The sequence below is a fragment of the Pan troglodytes genome, chromosome 1 (genome assembly GCF_028858775.2).
Source record: "Pan troglodytes isolate AG18354 chromosome 1, NHGRI_mPanTro3-v2.0_pri, whole genome shotgun sequence".
Classification (NCBI taxonomy): domain Eukaryota; kingdom Metazoa; phylum Chordata; class Mammalia; order Primates; family Hominidae; genus Pan; species Pan troglodytes.
In genome coordinates, this window is record NC_072398.2 from 186,059,634 (window position 1) to 186,074,921 (window position 15,288).

General features: G+C 42.1%; 1 protein-coding gene across 4 annotated transcripts in view; it reads left to right on the forward strand.

Annotated features, from left to right (window-relative positions):
• EIF2B3 (eukaryotic translation initiation factor 2B subunit gamma) overlaps positions 1–15,288 on the forward strand; it is a 137,802-nt gene that overhangs the window by 81,757 nt on the left and 40,757 nt on the right. For all 4 annotated transcript variants that reach the window (XM_001152272.7, XM_009456253.4, XM_054666414.2 and 1 more), the window contains exon 6: positions 10,918–11,007. In XM_001152272.7, the coding sequence (XP_001152272.1) occupies positions 10,918–11,007 (90 nt within the window). The remainder of the gene's footprint in view (positions 1–10,917; positions 11,008–15,288) is intronic.

Here is a 15,288-nt window from a genome sequence, read left to right on the forward strand (position 1 = left end):
TTTCCTGTCATAGGCAGAACTGTGCCTCTTCCTTTGTGCTCCCCCATATACTGAAGAAAGTTCTGTGGTAACATTTATAACCCTGTATTACTCTGGACTATAAGTTACGTAAGGATAGTGGTGGTATTTTGTCTTTGTAGGCCTAAGGTCTAATACATGGCCTGACATATAGTAGGATCCCAGTAAATTTGTTGGAAGAGGACATTAATGGAGCCAGAGTGTCATCTTGTGTTTGAATGTGCTTTGGCAACAGAGTCTTTATAGGCAGAGCTGAGACTTCTTAATCTTGTGAATTGGAGAAAGGGCTGGAACAGCATTATTTGCACCACATTCTTCAGATCAAAGCAGTCATAAGCCCAGCCCAGAGTCATGAGATGCAAAATAGACTCTACCTCATGATGGGAGGAGCTGCAAAGTTACTTTACAAAAGGATATGAGTACAGAGAGGGGAATAATTGTGGCCATCTTTTTTTTTTTTTTTTTTTTTTGAGATGGAGTTTCGCTCTTGTTGCCCAGACTGGAGTGCAATGGCATGATCTCGGCTCACTGCAACCTCCACCTCCTGGGTTCAAGCGATTCTCCTGCCTCAGCCACCGAGTAGCTGGCATGCACCACCATGCCCGGCTAATTTTGTATTTTTATTAGAGACAGGGTTTCTCCATGTTGGTCAGGCTGGTCTTGAACTCCTGACCTCAGGTGATCCCCCCACCTCAGCCTCCCAAAGTGCTGGGATTACAGGCATGAGCCACTGTGCCCGGCTGTGACCATTTTTAAAACAATCTACTGTAGTCCCAACTACCAAAGCATTTTTTGTTTGTTTTTGAGAAGGAGTTTTGCTCTGTCGCCAGGCTGGAGTGCAATGGCGCGATCTTGGCTCACTGCCACCTCTGACTTCCTGGTTCAAGCAATTCTCCTGCCTCAGCTTCCCAAGTAGCTGGGATTACAGGCACGCCCCACCACGCCCAGCTAATTTTTGTATTTTTAGTAGAAACGAGGTTTCACCATGTTGGCCAGGATGGTCTCCATCGCCTGACCTCGTGATCCACCCACCTCGGCCACCCAAAGTGCTGGGAGTACAGGCATGAGCCACCGCGCCCAGCCACTACCAAAGCATTTTAAGCAGGGAATGACACAATCAAATTTGCCTTCGAAAGATAACTCTGGATACAATATGGAGAAAGGATTGGAGTTGGGTAAGAGAGGATGCAGAGAGACCAAGTAAGGGAAGGTATTGTAGTAATCCAGGTAAGAAGTAATGGTAATTTGAACTAGGGTATTGACAGTGGAGTTGGAGAAAAGTAGATAAATTAGAGAAGGATTTAGCAGGTAAAATCTGAGGACTTGATGTTTGAACCTTGGGGTTGAGAAGTGTAGTGGTGTCAAAAAAGACTCACATTTCAGGTTTGAGCAGCAGGATAATAATCAGATAGGAAGCACTGGGTTTGTGGCAGGGAGATCCGAAGTTCATTTGGGGATCCAGGTAAACAGGAGTAAGTCATATATAGACTCGGTGTTCAGAGGATAGGACTATGCTTCAGATATAAATTTGTAAGCATTAATATATAGATGTCAACTTAGTGTCTTGTACATACCTGGTACTTAGGAGAAAGTTATTTGCCCAGCTGTTGAACCTCAAGGGTGGGGAATGTCTGAGCCAGGTTGTTTCATAATATCTTTTATCCCGGGCACGGTGGCTCATGCCTGTAATCCCAGCACTTTGGGAGGCCGAGGCGGGCGGATCACCTGAGGTCAGGAGTTCAAGACCAGCCTGACCAACATAATGAAACCCTGTCTCTACTAAATACAAAAAATGAGCCGGGTATGGTGGCGCATGCCTGTAATCCCAGCTACTCGGGAGGCTGAGGCAGGAGAATCGCTTGAACCTGAGAGGCGGAGGTTGCAGTGAGTCGAGATCGTGCCACTGCACTCCAGCCTGGGCAACAAGAGTGAAACTCTGTCTAATTTAGTATAACTCTAGCCATGCAGAAGCTGAAACAAAGCTTTGAGGCATGAACTCCTGAGTGATCCTTCACTGAACCTTTGCCATGACCATCTCCTACACAACCAGCTTGGAACCAGGCCTGAAGACAGTAGGAATATTGCTTGTGTACTTGGGATAATTCTGGTCAAGGCTGTCACAAGGCCAGCCTAGATTCATGAGACGAGAAAATAGACTCTACCTCATGATGGGCATGACCTGCTGAAATGTCATATTAGCTAGACCAGTGAGACTAGAGTGGAGTGCAAATTAATGTGTCAGTTTTCCCCACCCACTGTCGTATGGGCCAGACAGCTTAGAAGGATAGCTTGAAAGATGTAACACTCTTGGGCTTATCTTTGAGTAGAAGCTTCTTGTCAGTGGTGCTGTGCAGAATGCTTTCTTGAGCACCTCTTGGGGAGTGAGATGCTTCTAGATCTCTGCAGGTTCTGGCACGCTGAGTTGAGATGGGTGAGGGTGAACAGCAGTGTGATTCTGCCTAGGAAGGCTTTGCTAATTCCTGTGTTACTTATTAGACACGTGGCTCTCATTAGTCTGTGTGATGGTTAGTTTTATGTATCAATTTTGCTAGTCTGTAGTACCTATTTATTCCATCAAACACTAATCTAGGTGTTGTTATGAAGGTATTTTTGTATGTAATTAATATCAACAATCCATTGATTTTAAGTAAGAGAGATTATCTTGGCTAATCTGGGTGGGCCTCATCCAATTAGTTGATAGGCCTTTAAATCTAATCAGATCAGAGAACCAATTCCAAATAACACAGAACAAGTTCAGCAAACCCATCTTTAAGATTTTTTTTTTTCCAGGATCACTTCTAGTAGCAATTTTTATATCAGAGAAACAGAAATGCTGTGAGTCATAGAGAATAAAGGATTTATTACACAATTATGGAAGCTCGTAGAGTAGTGTATGTATGCTGTTGTTTCTGTGTCTAGTGTTGAGCCTGAAATCACTATCAGTCAGCCAGACCATCAGTCAGAAAGGAAAGCTGGATCTGGACAAGAACAAGAACAAACCCACAAGGTCACCTAAAAACTGGACCTGGAGCAGAACTTGGAACTCTTAAGAATCCTTCCACTGTTGGCAGTCTCTGCTGCTTTGAGTCCAGGGTTTTCACCTCAACACAACTGCTTTTTTTGGAGAGGGCCTGAGCACCTCAGGGCTATGGTGTCATAGCCTACCCTGCTGAACAGGCAGACCTCTAGTTTGATAACTCCATATGCACTCCTAACAATCGAGAATCTGTTATTCCTACCACTTACAGTGTGATCAAGATCAGGCATTGGGATGGTATGGCTAGTGCCTTCCTATGTAGCAAATACCAGATAGCCACACCACAGGTGCTTGCCCCAGCATCTCTTGTTAAAATTATAGGTAGCTAGTAAGTAGTAGCCATAGGTCATTCCCTTTTCCCTAGTTCTGAGAAAACTTGATTATTTCAAGCATATGTTGGTCTCTAGTTTCTTCTAAATTGCAGTGATTAGGGAGTAGTGAATTAGCTCTGATTCTTTTAGCGGGAGAGAAGATGCTTCTTTGTTGGAATATGTTTAAGATTGCCAAATCTGGCTGGACATGGTGGCTCATGCCTGTAATCCCAGCACTTTGGGAGGCCGAGGTGGGCAGATCACGAGGTCAGGAGATCGAGACCATCCTGGCTAACACGGTGAAACCCCATCTCTACTAAAAATACAAAAAATTAGCCGGGCACGGTGGCAGGCACCTGTAGTTCCAGCTACTCAGGAGGCTGAGGCAGGAGAATGGCATGAACCCAGGAGGCAGAGCTTGCAGTGAGCCGAGATTGTGCCACTGCACTCCAGCCTGGGCAACAGAACGAGACTCCGTCTCAAAAAAAAAAAGATTGCCAAATAAAGTAGAAGGTGATTATCTGAAGGTCTTCAAATAGAGGAGTTGTTTATGTTGCTGCATTGAACACTGCAAGATAGTTAAGTTACTGTAGGAGGCTTTTATCCTCATCTGAATTGTTATCTCTGGTTTTATGAGTAACTGTTTCAAGCTCCAGTTCCACTGGCATCTGAATTCAGAAGCCATCCATGACACTTCCTTCTCTGTTAACATTCATATTCATGCAAAGAGAAGCCTGTGATAAAATTAATTTTCTCTTGTATTTGACTTTTTTTGTGCAACTGGGTTTTCTTCATTCTGTTCTCACCCAATACCATTCTCTGGTCCCCAAACTTTGAACTTAGCTTGGTTAGGAAAAAGTCATTCTGTGCAGCCATATAAGCTGGCAGGACACACTCAGTTTTTTGGGGTTTTTTGTTTGTTTGTTTTGTTTTTTTGAGATGGAGTCTGCCCTGTCTCCCAGGCTGGAGTGCAGTGGCATGATCTCAGCTCATTGCAACCTCCACCTCCCGGGTTCAAGCGATTCTCCTGCCTTGGCCTCCTGAGTAGCTGAGATTACAGGTGTGTGCTACCACACCTGGCTAATTTTTTTTTGTAGTTTTAGTAGAGATGGGGTTTTGCCATGTTGGCCAGGCTGGTCTCGAACTCCTGACCTCAGGTGATCCATCCATGTCAGCCTCCCAAAGTGCTGGGATTATGGCATGAGCCACCACACCTAGCCAACACACTCAGTTTAAATTAATGATGGCTTTCCTTTCTCACTGAGTAACTGTGGACTATATCAACATGCATACCAGTTCTCCCACTAGGGTAGAAATTCTTACGGTCTCATTCACAGCAATGCTGAAAATCTAAATGTGTTTACACAGGGTGTCTAGATGAATTTCAGTTTTTAAACATGCAGCTACTATAAACTGCTTCTTTGCCTGTCAGCTCTTTTCTACCCACCCTTCTAGGAACTAAGCATTGTACAATGAGCATATTGGGGAATAGAACTCCCAGTTGGCTTCTGCTGTACTTAGGCAGTGAACAGGATAAAAACAACTCAGTTCCTCCCACACACATGATGATGCTGGGAACGGGGAAGAAGGGAGCAGACCTCAAGAACATTTGGCATTGCCCTGAGCCTGGGGACCTTTGTAGATTTGAAGGGAATGAGGATCTGAAAATCCCTGGAGATCTTTTGGGGGGAAATTAAAGATCTTGTTGTTAACTAAAGACCTTTTTTTAGAGTCACTAAGAGCTTTGGACATGTAAAGTACTAATTTTGTCTTTCATGGACATATTTCCTTCTTTCAAGGCTGCCTTTCAGAACTGCTTTTTTTATTCCCTAGCTCTATCGTTCACAGATGTTTTGTACAGTGTTCATGGTATATATATCTTTGTGTTCAGCTTTCTTTAAATTAAAGCAAATCTCAGAAAAGTTCAAAGTATGCAGTCCTGCATAATCTCATAGACCAGTAGCTGTGTGTTAGTCTTTCTTACAGCTTCCCTAGAAATCCTAAAGTGTTGCCCCTGACATACAGTATGTGTTGTTAATATTTGGAACAAACTTGGGTAAATAAATATTGAAACACGGGTACAGCTTGGTTCTTGAACTACTCGAAATTTAAAAGTAATCTGCCCAAAGCAGGCAGCCGCTTCTTTGGGAGCTTTTTTTTTTTTTTTTTTTTTAAAGAAAGGGTCTCTTTTCTGTTGCCCAGGCTGGAGTGCAGTCGCACGTTCATGGCTCGCAGCAGCCTCGAGCTCCTGGGCTCAAACAGTCCTCCCACCTGAGACACCCGAGTAGCTGGGACCACAGGCACATGCCACCATGCCTGGCTAGTTTTTCTTTATTTATTTTTTGTGGAGACAAGGTCTCCTTATATTGCCCAGGCTGGTCTTGAACTCCTGAGCTTGAGCAGTCCTCCCACACTGGCATCCCAAAGTGTTGGAATTACATGCATGAGCCACTGTGCCTGACTGGGAACATTTCTTTCTTTCTTTTTTTCTTTTTTTTAATTATTATGAGACAGGGTCTTGCTTAGTCGCCCAGGTGCTGGGGTGCAGTAGTGCAATCATAGCTCACTGCAGCCTCGACTTCCTGGGCCCAGGTGGTCTAAGAGGGCAGCTCTCACAGATCTATAGGATTATCACAAACCCTATTAGAATCTCAGTTGGATATTTTTGCTGAAATTGACAAGCTGATCTTAAAAGTTATATGGAAATACAAAGAACACAGAATATCCAGAACAATGTTGAAAAACAACAAAAAAGTTGAAGAAATTATGCTTCCCAAGCTCAAAACTTACTATAAAGCTATGGTAGTCAAGACAAGTATGGTACTGGCATAAGGACAGACAGACAGATCTGTGGAACAGAACTAAGAGTCCAAAAATAAACCCTTAGGTTTATGGTCATTTGATTTTTACCTGAGATGTCCAGGCAACTCAACAGGAAAAGGATAGATTTTTACACAAATTGTGCTAGAACAGTTTGATCCTTACTTGCAGAAAGATTGATTTAGAACCTTACCTCACTGCATACAGAAAAAAGAAAATGGATTACAGACCTAACATGAGAGCTAAAACTGTAAGAGTTGTATAGATTTTATTTCTTAAAAATTAAAGATTTTGAACCCCAAAGACACTATTAAGAAAATGAGGGCCGGGTGCAGTGGCTCTTGCAGGTAATCTCAGCATTTTGGGAGGCCAAACCAGGTGGATTGCTTGAACCAGGAGTTCAAGACCAGCCTGGGGAACATGGCAAAACCCGTCTCTACAAAGAAAATGCAAAAAGTAGCCAGGTGTGGTGTCACGTGCCTATAGTCCCAGCTACTCAGGAGGCTGAGGAGGGAGGATCACCTGAGCCCAGGGAGGTTGAGGGGGCAGTGAGCTGTGATCACGCCACAGCACTCCAGCCTGGATGACAGAGTAAGACCCTGTCTCAAGAAAAAAAAAAAAAAAAAGGCCAGGCCCAGTGGCTCATGCCTGTCATCCCAGCGCTTTGGGAGTCTGAGGCAGGAGGATCGCTTGGGGCCGGGAGTTTGAGAAGAGCCTGGGCAACAAAGTGAGACCCTATCTCTATAAAAAAATCTTAAAGGGACCGGGCGCAGTGGCTCACGCCTGTAATCCCAACACTTTGGGAGGCCGAGGCGGGTGGATCACCTGAGGTCAGGAGTTTGAGACCAGCCTGGCCAACATGGCAAAACCCCATCTCTACTGAAAATACAAAAATTAGTTGGGCATGGTGGTGGGCGCCTGTAATCTCACCTCCTATGGAGGCTGAGGCAGGAGAATTGCTTAAACCTGGGAGGCAGGGGTTGCAGTGAGCCGAGATCACGCCATTCCACTCCAGTCTGGGCAACAAGAGCAAAACTCCGTCTCAAAAAAAAAAATTTTTTTTTTAATTAGCCAGGCATGGCACGAACCTGTAGTCCCACCTCTTTGGGAAACTGAGGCATTAGGATCACTTGAGCCCAGGAGTTCTAGGCTGCAGTTTTGATCATGCCTGGGTGATGGAGTGAAACCCTGTCTCTGAGAAAAGAAAGAAAATAAGGAAATGAAAAGATAAGAACTCTTCCAACTCAAAAAAATCACTAACAACCTAATTTCAAAATAGGCAAAAGACTTGAATGAACATTTCACCAAAGAAAATACACAAATGGCTAACAAGCACATGAAAAGATCCTCAACATCATGTCATAGGGAAATGCAGACCAAAACTTTGATGATACCGCTTCACACCCATTAGAATGGCTGCAGTTTTTTTTAAGTGACAGAAAAAGCAAATCTATAAATCTATAGAGACAGGAGGCAGATTAGTGATTGCCTGAGATGTGATAAGAAAGGGGATTGGTTTTTTTTAAATTATTATTTCAACTGTTATTTAGATGTGCAAGTATGTTACATGGTATATTGTGTGATGGTGAGATTTGGGTGCGATTGAACCCATCACCCAGGTAGTGAGCATAGAACAAAACAGGTATTTTTTCAACTCTTGCTCTCCTCCCTCCCCCTGGTTGTGTATCCTTGTTGTCTGTTGTTCCCTTTTTTTTTTTTTTTTTTTTTTTTTGAGATGATTCTCGCTCTGTTGCCCAGGCTGGAGTGCAGTGGCATGTTATCAGCTAACTGCAACCTCTACCTCCCGGGTGCAAGCAATTATCCTGCCTCACCCTCCTGAGTAGCTGGGATTACAGGTATCCGCCAGCACACCCAGCTAATTTTTGTATTTTTAGTAGAGATGGGGTTTCACTGCGTTGGCCAGACTGTTCTCAAACTCCTAAACTCAAGTGATCCACCCACCTTGGCTTCCCAAAGTGCTGGGATTACAGGTGTGAGCCACTGTTCCCAGACTTTTGTTCCCATCTTAATGTCCATGTGTATCCAGTGTTTAGCTCCCACTTATAAGTGAGACCATGTAATATCTGGTTTTCTGTTTCTACATTACTTTGCTTAGGATAGTGGCCTCCAGCTGCATCCATGTTGCTGCAAAGGACATGATTTTGTTCTTTTTTATAGCTGCATAGTATTTCATGATATATATTGCACTACATTTTCTTTATCCAGTCCACTGTTGATGGGCACCTAGGTTGAATCCATGTCTTTGCTATTGTGACTAGTACTGTGATGAACATGCAAGTACACTTGTCTTTTTGGTAGAACAATTTCTTTTCCTTTGGATATATACCCAGTAATGGATTGCTGGTTGAGAGGTAGTTCTATTTTTAGTTCTTTGAAATATCTCCAAACTGCTTTCCACAGTGGCTGAACTAGTTTACATTCCCACCAACAGTATATAAACATTTCTTTTTCTCCACCGTCTCACCGGCATCTGTTGTTGTTGTTGTTTGACTTTTTAATAGTAGCCATTCTGACTGGCATGAGGTGGTATCTCATTGTGGCTTTGATTCATATTTCTCTGATGATTAGTGATATTGAGCATTTTTTCATGTGTTTGTTGTCTGCCTGTATGTCTTCTTTTGAGAAGTGTCTGTTTATGTCCTTTGCCCACTTTTTAATGGGGTTGTTTTTTGCTTGTTGATTTAAGTTCTTTATAGATGCTTGATATTACACCTTTGTCAGTTGCATAGTTTGAGAATACTTCCTCCCATTTCTGTAGGTTGTCTGTTTACAGAACAGTAGTTTCTTTTGCTGTGCAGAAGCTCTTTAATCAGGTGGAAAGGGGAATGTTTGATTATAAACAGTCATGTGAGATCTTATTTGAGTAAAAGAAATGTTCTGTAACTGAATTGTGGTGTAGTTTTATAGCTCTGTACATTTTCTAAAAATCATTAAATTGTATGTCTAAAACAGGTGAATTTTATGGTATGTAAATTACACTTCCATAAAGCTGTTTGTTTTGTTTCGTTTTGTTTTGTTTTGTTTAAGACATAGGCTGAGTGCAGTGGCTCATGCCTGTAATCCCAGCACTTTTAGAGGGCAAGGTACAAGTATCGCTTGAGGCTGGGAGTTCAAGATTAGCCTAGGCAACATGGTGAAGCCCCATACAAAAATACAAAATTAGCCAGGTGTGGCAGCTTGCTCCTGTGGTCCTAGCTGCTTGGGAGGCTGAGGTAGGGGGATTGCTGGAGCTCAGGAGTTCAAGACCAGCCTGGGCAACATAGCGAGACCTTGTCTCTACCAAAAATAAAAAAAATTAGCCAGCTGTAGTGGTGCATGCCTGCAGTGCCAGCTGCAGGAGGCTGAGGCAGGAGGATCACTTGAGCCCAGGAGGTAGAGGCTACAGTGAGCAATCATTGTGCCACTGCACTCCAGCCTAGGCAAGTGGCTATCTCCAGTCAGAGCAAGACCCTGTCTCTAAAAGTAAACATAAAAACCTACAAGGCAGTCAAAGCCAAGCAACACAGAGTTAGAAGACAACCAGGCATCTATGACTGGAATCTTCTTTTTTTTTTTTTTAACCATACTCCCCCCTTCCCTGTGTATTTATTTTTATTAAATAAAATGACCTCAGACATTACAAGCATGGCATTTTTTACACCTAGGCAGATGCCTTAATTTGACCTCATTTATTCATTTATTTGTTTATTCAACAACTATTTATTGGACATTTACTCTGTGTCAGGCACAATGCTAAGTGCTAAGGATGTGAAGATAAGTCTCTGCTCTACTGAATTTCAGTCTAGTGGGAGAGAGAGACAAGTAAATAGTCTGTTTCTTTACTATATGTTAAGTTATCCAATAGAGGTAGATACCAAGTTTTGTGGGAGCACAAACTTCACTGTTGTCAGTGAAGGATTCCTAGAGGAAGTGTATCCTGGGGTGAGTCCTGAGGAATAAATAAGAGTAGCAAGTTAGGATTATTCATAGAATTTTACTCCATCTTCTGTGAAGATGGAGAATACATACCAAATTGTGGAGGCAAAAGAAAGCATGGCATGGTCTGAGGAAAATAGGATAATTAGGGTAGAAGCAGGAAAATGTTTGTTACAAGAATTGTGTGTAGGAATTCATAATAGAGGCCAGGTGTGGTGGCTCACACCTGTAATCCAACCACTCTGGGAGGCTGAGGTGGGTGGATCACTTGAGACCAGGAGTTCGAGACCAGCCTGGCCAACATGGTGAAACCCCATCTCTACTAAAATACAAAAATTAGCTGGGCATGGTGGTGTACAACTATAGTTTCAGCTACTCGGTAGGCTGAGGCACAAGAATTGCTTGAGAATGGGAGATGGAGCTTGCAGTGAGCCGAGATCACGCCACTGCACTCCAGCCTAGGCAACAAAGCAAGACTGTCTCAAAAAAAAAAAAAAAAAAAGTTAACGATCAAATAGAAGAAGGTAGATTATCAGTGATATGATGTCTCACCAGATTTCTTTAGAATCGTAAAAGCCTCAGAAAGTATGCCATAGGGTTTCTAGGGAAAAGACCTTTTATGTGGTAGAGTCAGGGCTGGGGTCCACTGTCCTGGTCTCCCCAGAAAGAGATGTAGGCAGCATGCCTCTGACCCTCATAAACTTACCAGTGCCTACTACCTGATAATAGAATGGAGACCATGTTACCTGATTGTGAGCCTCTTCTTTCTTTCTTTTATTTTTTATTTTTTTGCAGGCATCCTAGAATACGTTTCCACACGGGTCTTGTGGATGCCCACCTCTACTGTTTGAAAAAATACGTCGTGGATTTCCTAATGGAAAATGGGTAAGAAAAAGGGTGGTAGAGTCAAACCTACAGTGCTTAACAAGCTACTTTGTGAATTCCTTAAGTTTTAAACCTTCATAATTTAGATAACCAGTTTCTAAAATTAGCACAATAGCACAGTTAGTTCTCATTTTTGTTTTAGAAATGAAATTATGTCATCAATATAGTGTTGTTTTATCTGTACCACAGAGTCCCCTGCTTATATTTTTGCAGCGTGTGTTATAATAAATCAGCAAAATATTTTGTAACACTTAACAGTAACCCATGATGCCTCTTTCTGCCCAGTTCCAGGCTCTTCTTCCCTCCTTTGACAGGAGCGAGCTCCACAGCCCTTATGCTATTTGTCTCTAATTACATGTTCTCCTAGGCAGTTATCCTGTAGATGGGCCCTCTTAGCAAAGGGCTAGAGACTTAACCATAGAAGAGAAAAAGGAGAGCAAGTTTCCCCCCAATTTTAGAAAAGAAGCCCACTTCAGTGAGTGCAGAGAAACAAAATTTGGCACGTTTTCTGATTTTTTTGTTTGTCTGTTTTAGAACAGAATTGTAGGACTTAAATAGTTTCCAGAGATTGTGTCTGGCAGATCACCGGACTTGAGTTTTCAAAGAGAAAACCCCTTTTGCAGTTGATCTCAAGGATTTTTTATAAGAAAAACAGCTACAGTCCTCAAAGGAACAGGTGGGAAAAGATTCAATAACTGCATGGTTAAGAATAGGAGCAGCTAGCTTCCCTTGATGACTGCTGGATAAGTTTGGAAAGTTCACCAGTGCTATCCAAGGCAGAAACTTATCTAGGTGAACAGATACCACAGTAGCAAGAGGTATCTCCGACCATCTGGAGAAAAGAATTTGAGAACCTGAGTTTAAATGCTAGCTCTGCCTTTGGCTGATGGACTTGAATATATATCGGAATATTAAGAGGAAGGAAGATTGTTCCCCTGCCCAGTATGATCTTTCTTGCAGTGTCCTACCCGTCACCCCTCACAACACTTGCTAAGTTCCTGTGGAGAGGCCCATGTAGAGCCAATGGTAAAACAAATCATTTGGACTTTTAGAAAGTTTTCCCAAGGATTGTTATAGCTCTGTTTCCCCTACCAAGGACACAGTTGCCCTGCTCCCTTCTGACCTCTGAAAAATGTTTTCATTCCATCTACACATACTTATTAAGCACTCATTATGAGCCAGGCATTGTGCTAGATCAACCATGGGATCAATGATAAATAAACAGATATGGCCCTGCCCTCATGGAAATTACAGCCTAAGCTCATGGTGGAATGTGGAGACCTTGCTTTTTAGATAGCAGGGTGACTTGTTGCCAAGATTTAGAGGGTGATCCAAGAGCTATTTCTCAGTGACCAGTCTAAGCTGTTTGTATTCCAAAAATGAAATTAACTCTTGGCCATTGAAGGGTTTATTTTTCACTCCCAAATAAAAATGAAGCCATATGAAATGAGCCTAGGCCTTGATGGGCAGAAGAGAACACAACTGTGTTAGAAAGGATGACTTTTTAAAAAATGATTTACTATGGAAAATTTCACATAAATGCAAAAGTAAAGAAAATAATGAACTCCCATGTATCCATCACACAGTTTCAACAATTATCAACTCATTGTCAATTTTGCTTTACATATGCCACCGTTTCTCTCCCCCCATTACCCTAAATTGTTTTAAAGCAAGGCATTTTGATATAATTTCATCTGTAAATATTTTGATATAATTTCATCTGTAAATATATTTCAGCATGTATAGTTAAAATATAAGGACGCTTCCAGGATAAGGATATTTAAAATAGATATATATTTTATGTATATGTACATATATATATATATATAGAGAGAGAGAGAGAGAGAGAGGCTTTTTTAAAATAAATACCTTAATATCATTATCACACCTTCAAAAAACTGACAGTGCTTTCTTAATACTATCAAAGAGGATTGTGGCTTTTGGTGTCTGTATATGCAGGCAGTTTTACAGCAAACCTAGTCATCTCATCCTGGTTGTTATAGCTTATTTGTAGCTCATTTGGCCACTACCAATTAGTTATTCCCACACCTGGCAAGTGTAACGCAATGGTATGTGTACCTTGAGGACAAGCCTGAAGTTTGTGATATGGCTATAGGTCCTGGCCAGAAGCTCTGCCAAATGAGACTTTCCCAGAACCTGCTGCAGTAGAGAATGATACAGAGCCTCAGCACATACTGTTTCCCCACCTCAAGATCTGTTTAGGAGACCCTTATCTCTTTCCTCCCCGCATCTACCTTGACCTCTCAGAGTCGCTACAATCAAAGAGCATGTATTGAAAATTGATATATTTCAATATATTGGAAAAAGTAAAAAGGCACAGCAGGGCAAATTAGAATGTTACTTGAGGGACAGTCTTTATTCCTGGCTGGAATAGTGAAGGTCTTTGAAAGGTTGTGGGAGATGGGATTGAATTGGTTGGTGGTAGGTAGCAGCATGTAGAAGGTCTTGAAAGCTGAGCAGGGAGTTACAGATCTTTAAACAGAATAGTCGTACAGGAAATGAGCAATGATACAACCTGGCAAGTGAACATAAACCATTCTGCATGGGAAAGAGATTTCTTCAAGATAAGTAGGAGGCACTTATAATCATCTGGTCATCAGATGATGACTCCTTTAGGAATGGAAAGGAAAGAGTAAACCTAGGAGACACAGCTTCAAGAAAGGACTGTTGTAGCAATCCTTTGTTATATTTTACCTCTGAGAGTTAACATATTCTACCCTGTGTTCTTTATGTAGAAAAGCATCATGTTTTCAATAAAGTCACACTTAGGTTTTGTTATTTGTTTACATGTTAACATTTTCCACTCAAATTCTTTGAGAATGGATATCTACCTGGATTTGTAAGGCATTCATTATATACTTGGTGAATGAGGGAAAGGAGATGTAGTGACAGATAACAGAAGCAGTTTAGTATTAATACATTAATAGTGGAAGAAGAGAGGTGGGTTTCTACAGTTGACCAAGCAGAAAAGCTACAGGGAGAGCTGCAGAGAGAAGAAAATCTGTACTCTCTTTGATGAGAATTTAATAACTGTACACATTTTACAAGTTTTTTATCCACTTCTGAGTGTAGTATGATAGATGAATGTTCCACAGAATCTCTTGAACATTTTAATTCAAAATGTGTTGGATTCTGTGTCCAGGGCCAAAGCAGATCTTAGTCTGAGTATTATGACTGTGATTCCTCTTGATAACTGAGTGTTCCTCCCTGTTTTATAATGTCAGCTGGTTTAAGCCTAAAGAAGCTGATCTCTTAGGAGATCTAGAAGTCCAGGTATTGGCCCAGCTCTTTGCTTGCCTTAGTAGGAGCTGCTCCTAGACCTGAGTCAGGGCCCTAGATTGTCACTGGCCCTATGAAGGACTCAAGCAATATGCCAATATGCCAGCTTTGTGAGCTAAAGCCATGGGCAATATATACCAGGCAATGTATACCAGGATTAGTCTTGATTTCCTTTTAGTATAGAACCTCCCCCGCTCCCCACCCCCACCAGCCCCATTTATCTTTCTCTCTTTAAGAGACTTAAAGATTAGTCTCCTTAACAGGGAGAATTGAGGCTGATTACTTCCTTCTTGTCCAGAAGTATCCACGGTTACAGTCAGCCTCTTATAGTGTTAGAATCTGATATTGCCATGCAGTACTTACAGTCTTGGGGTTGGACCTTCAGAGCAGGAAGAGAGAGGAAAGAAGAAAATTTAACAGCACCTACTGTGTACCAGGCACTGTGCTGGGTGCTTTTCACATATAATCATTTCTTACAATAGTTCTCTCATTAGGTATTATACTCATATTATAGAGGAAGATAATGCTCAAAAGTCATTTGCTCAATATCATGCAGCCACAGCCTCAACAAAATCCATCACTGTTTAATTGATTGCCAGCAACATCCACCACAGATGTCGGATATCTCTGTTGCCAACATGCTTATATGCACATGCACATGACTTGCGCTTGAAAGAGTAACAGAGCAGTCACAACTTCCTTGCCTCAGCTATGTCAGGATGCAGAGAAATAAGGATAGGACCCACAAAGTGAAGTGAAGAGTTGGGGATAGGCAGTCATGGCAAGGTCAGAATCAAGGTAATAATTAAAGCCACATACAAAATGAAGTTATGTTAGCTGGGCATGATGGCATATACCTCTAGTCTCACCTACTCAGGAGGCTGAGACAGGAGGACCGCTTGAGCCCATGCGATTGATGCTACAGTGAGCTATATATGATGGCACCACTGCACTCCAGCCTGGTAGACAGAAAGAGACCCT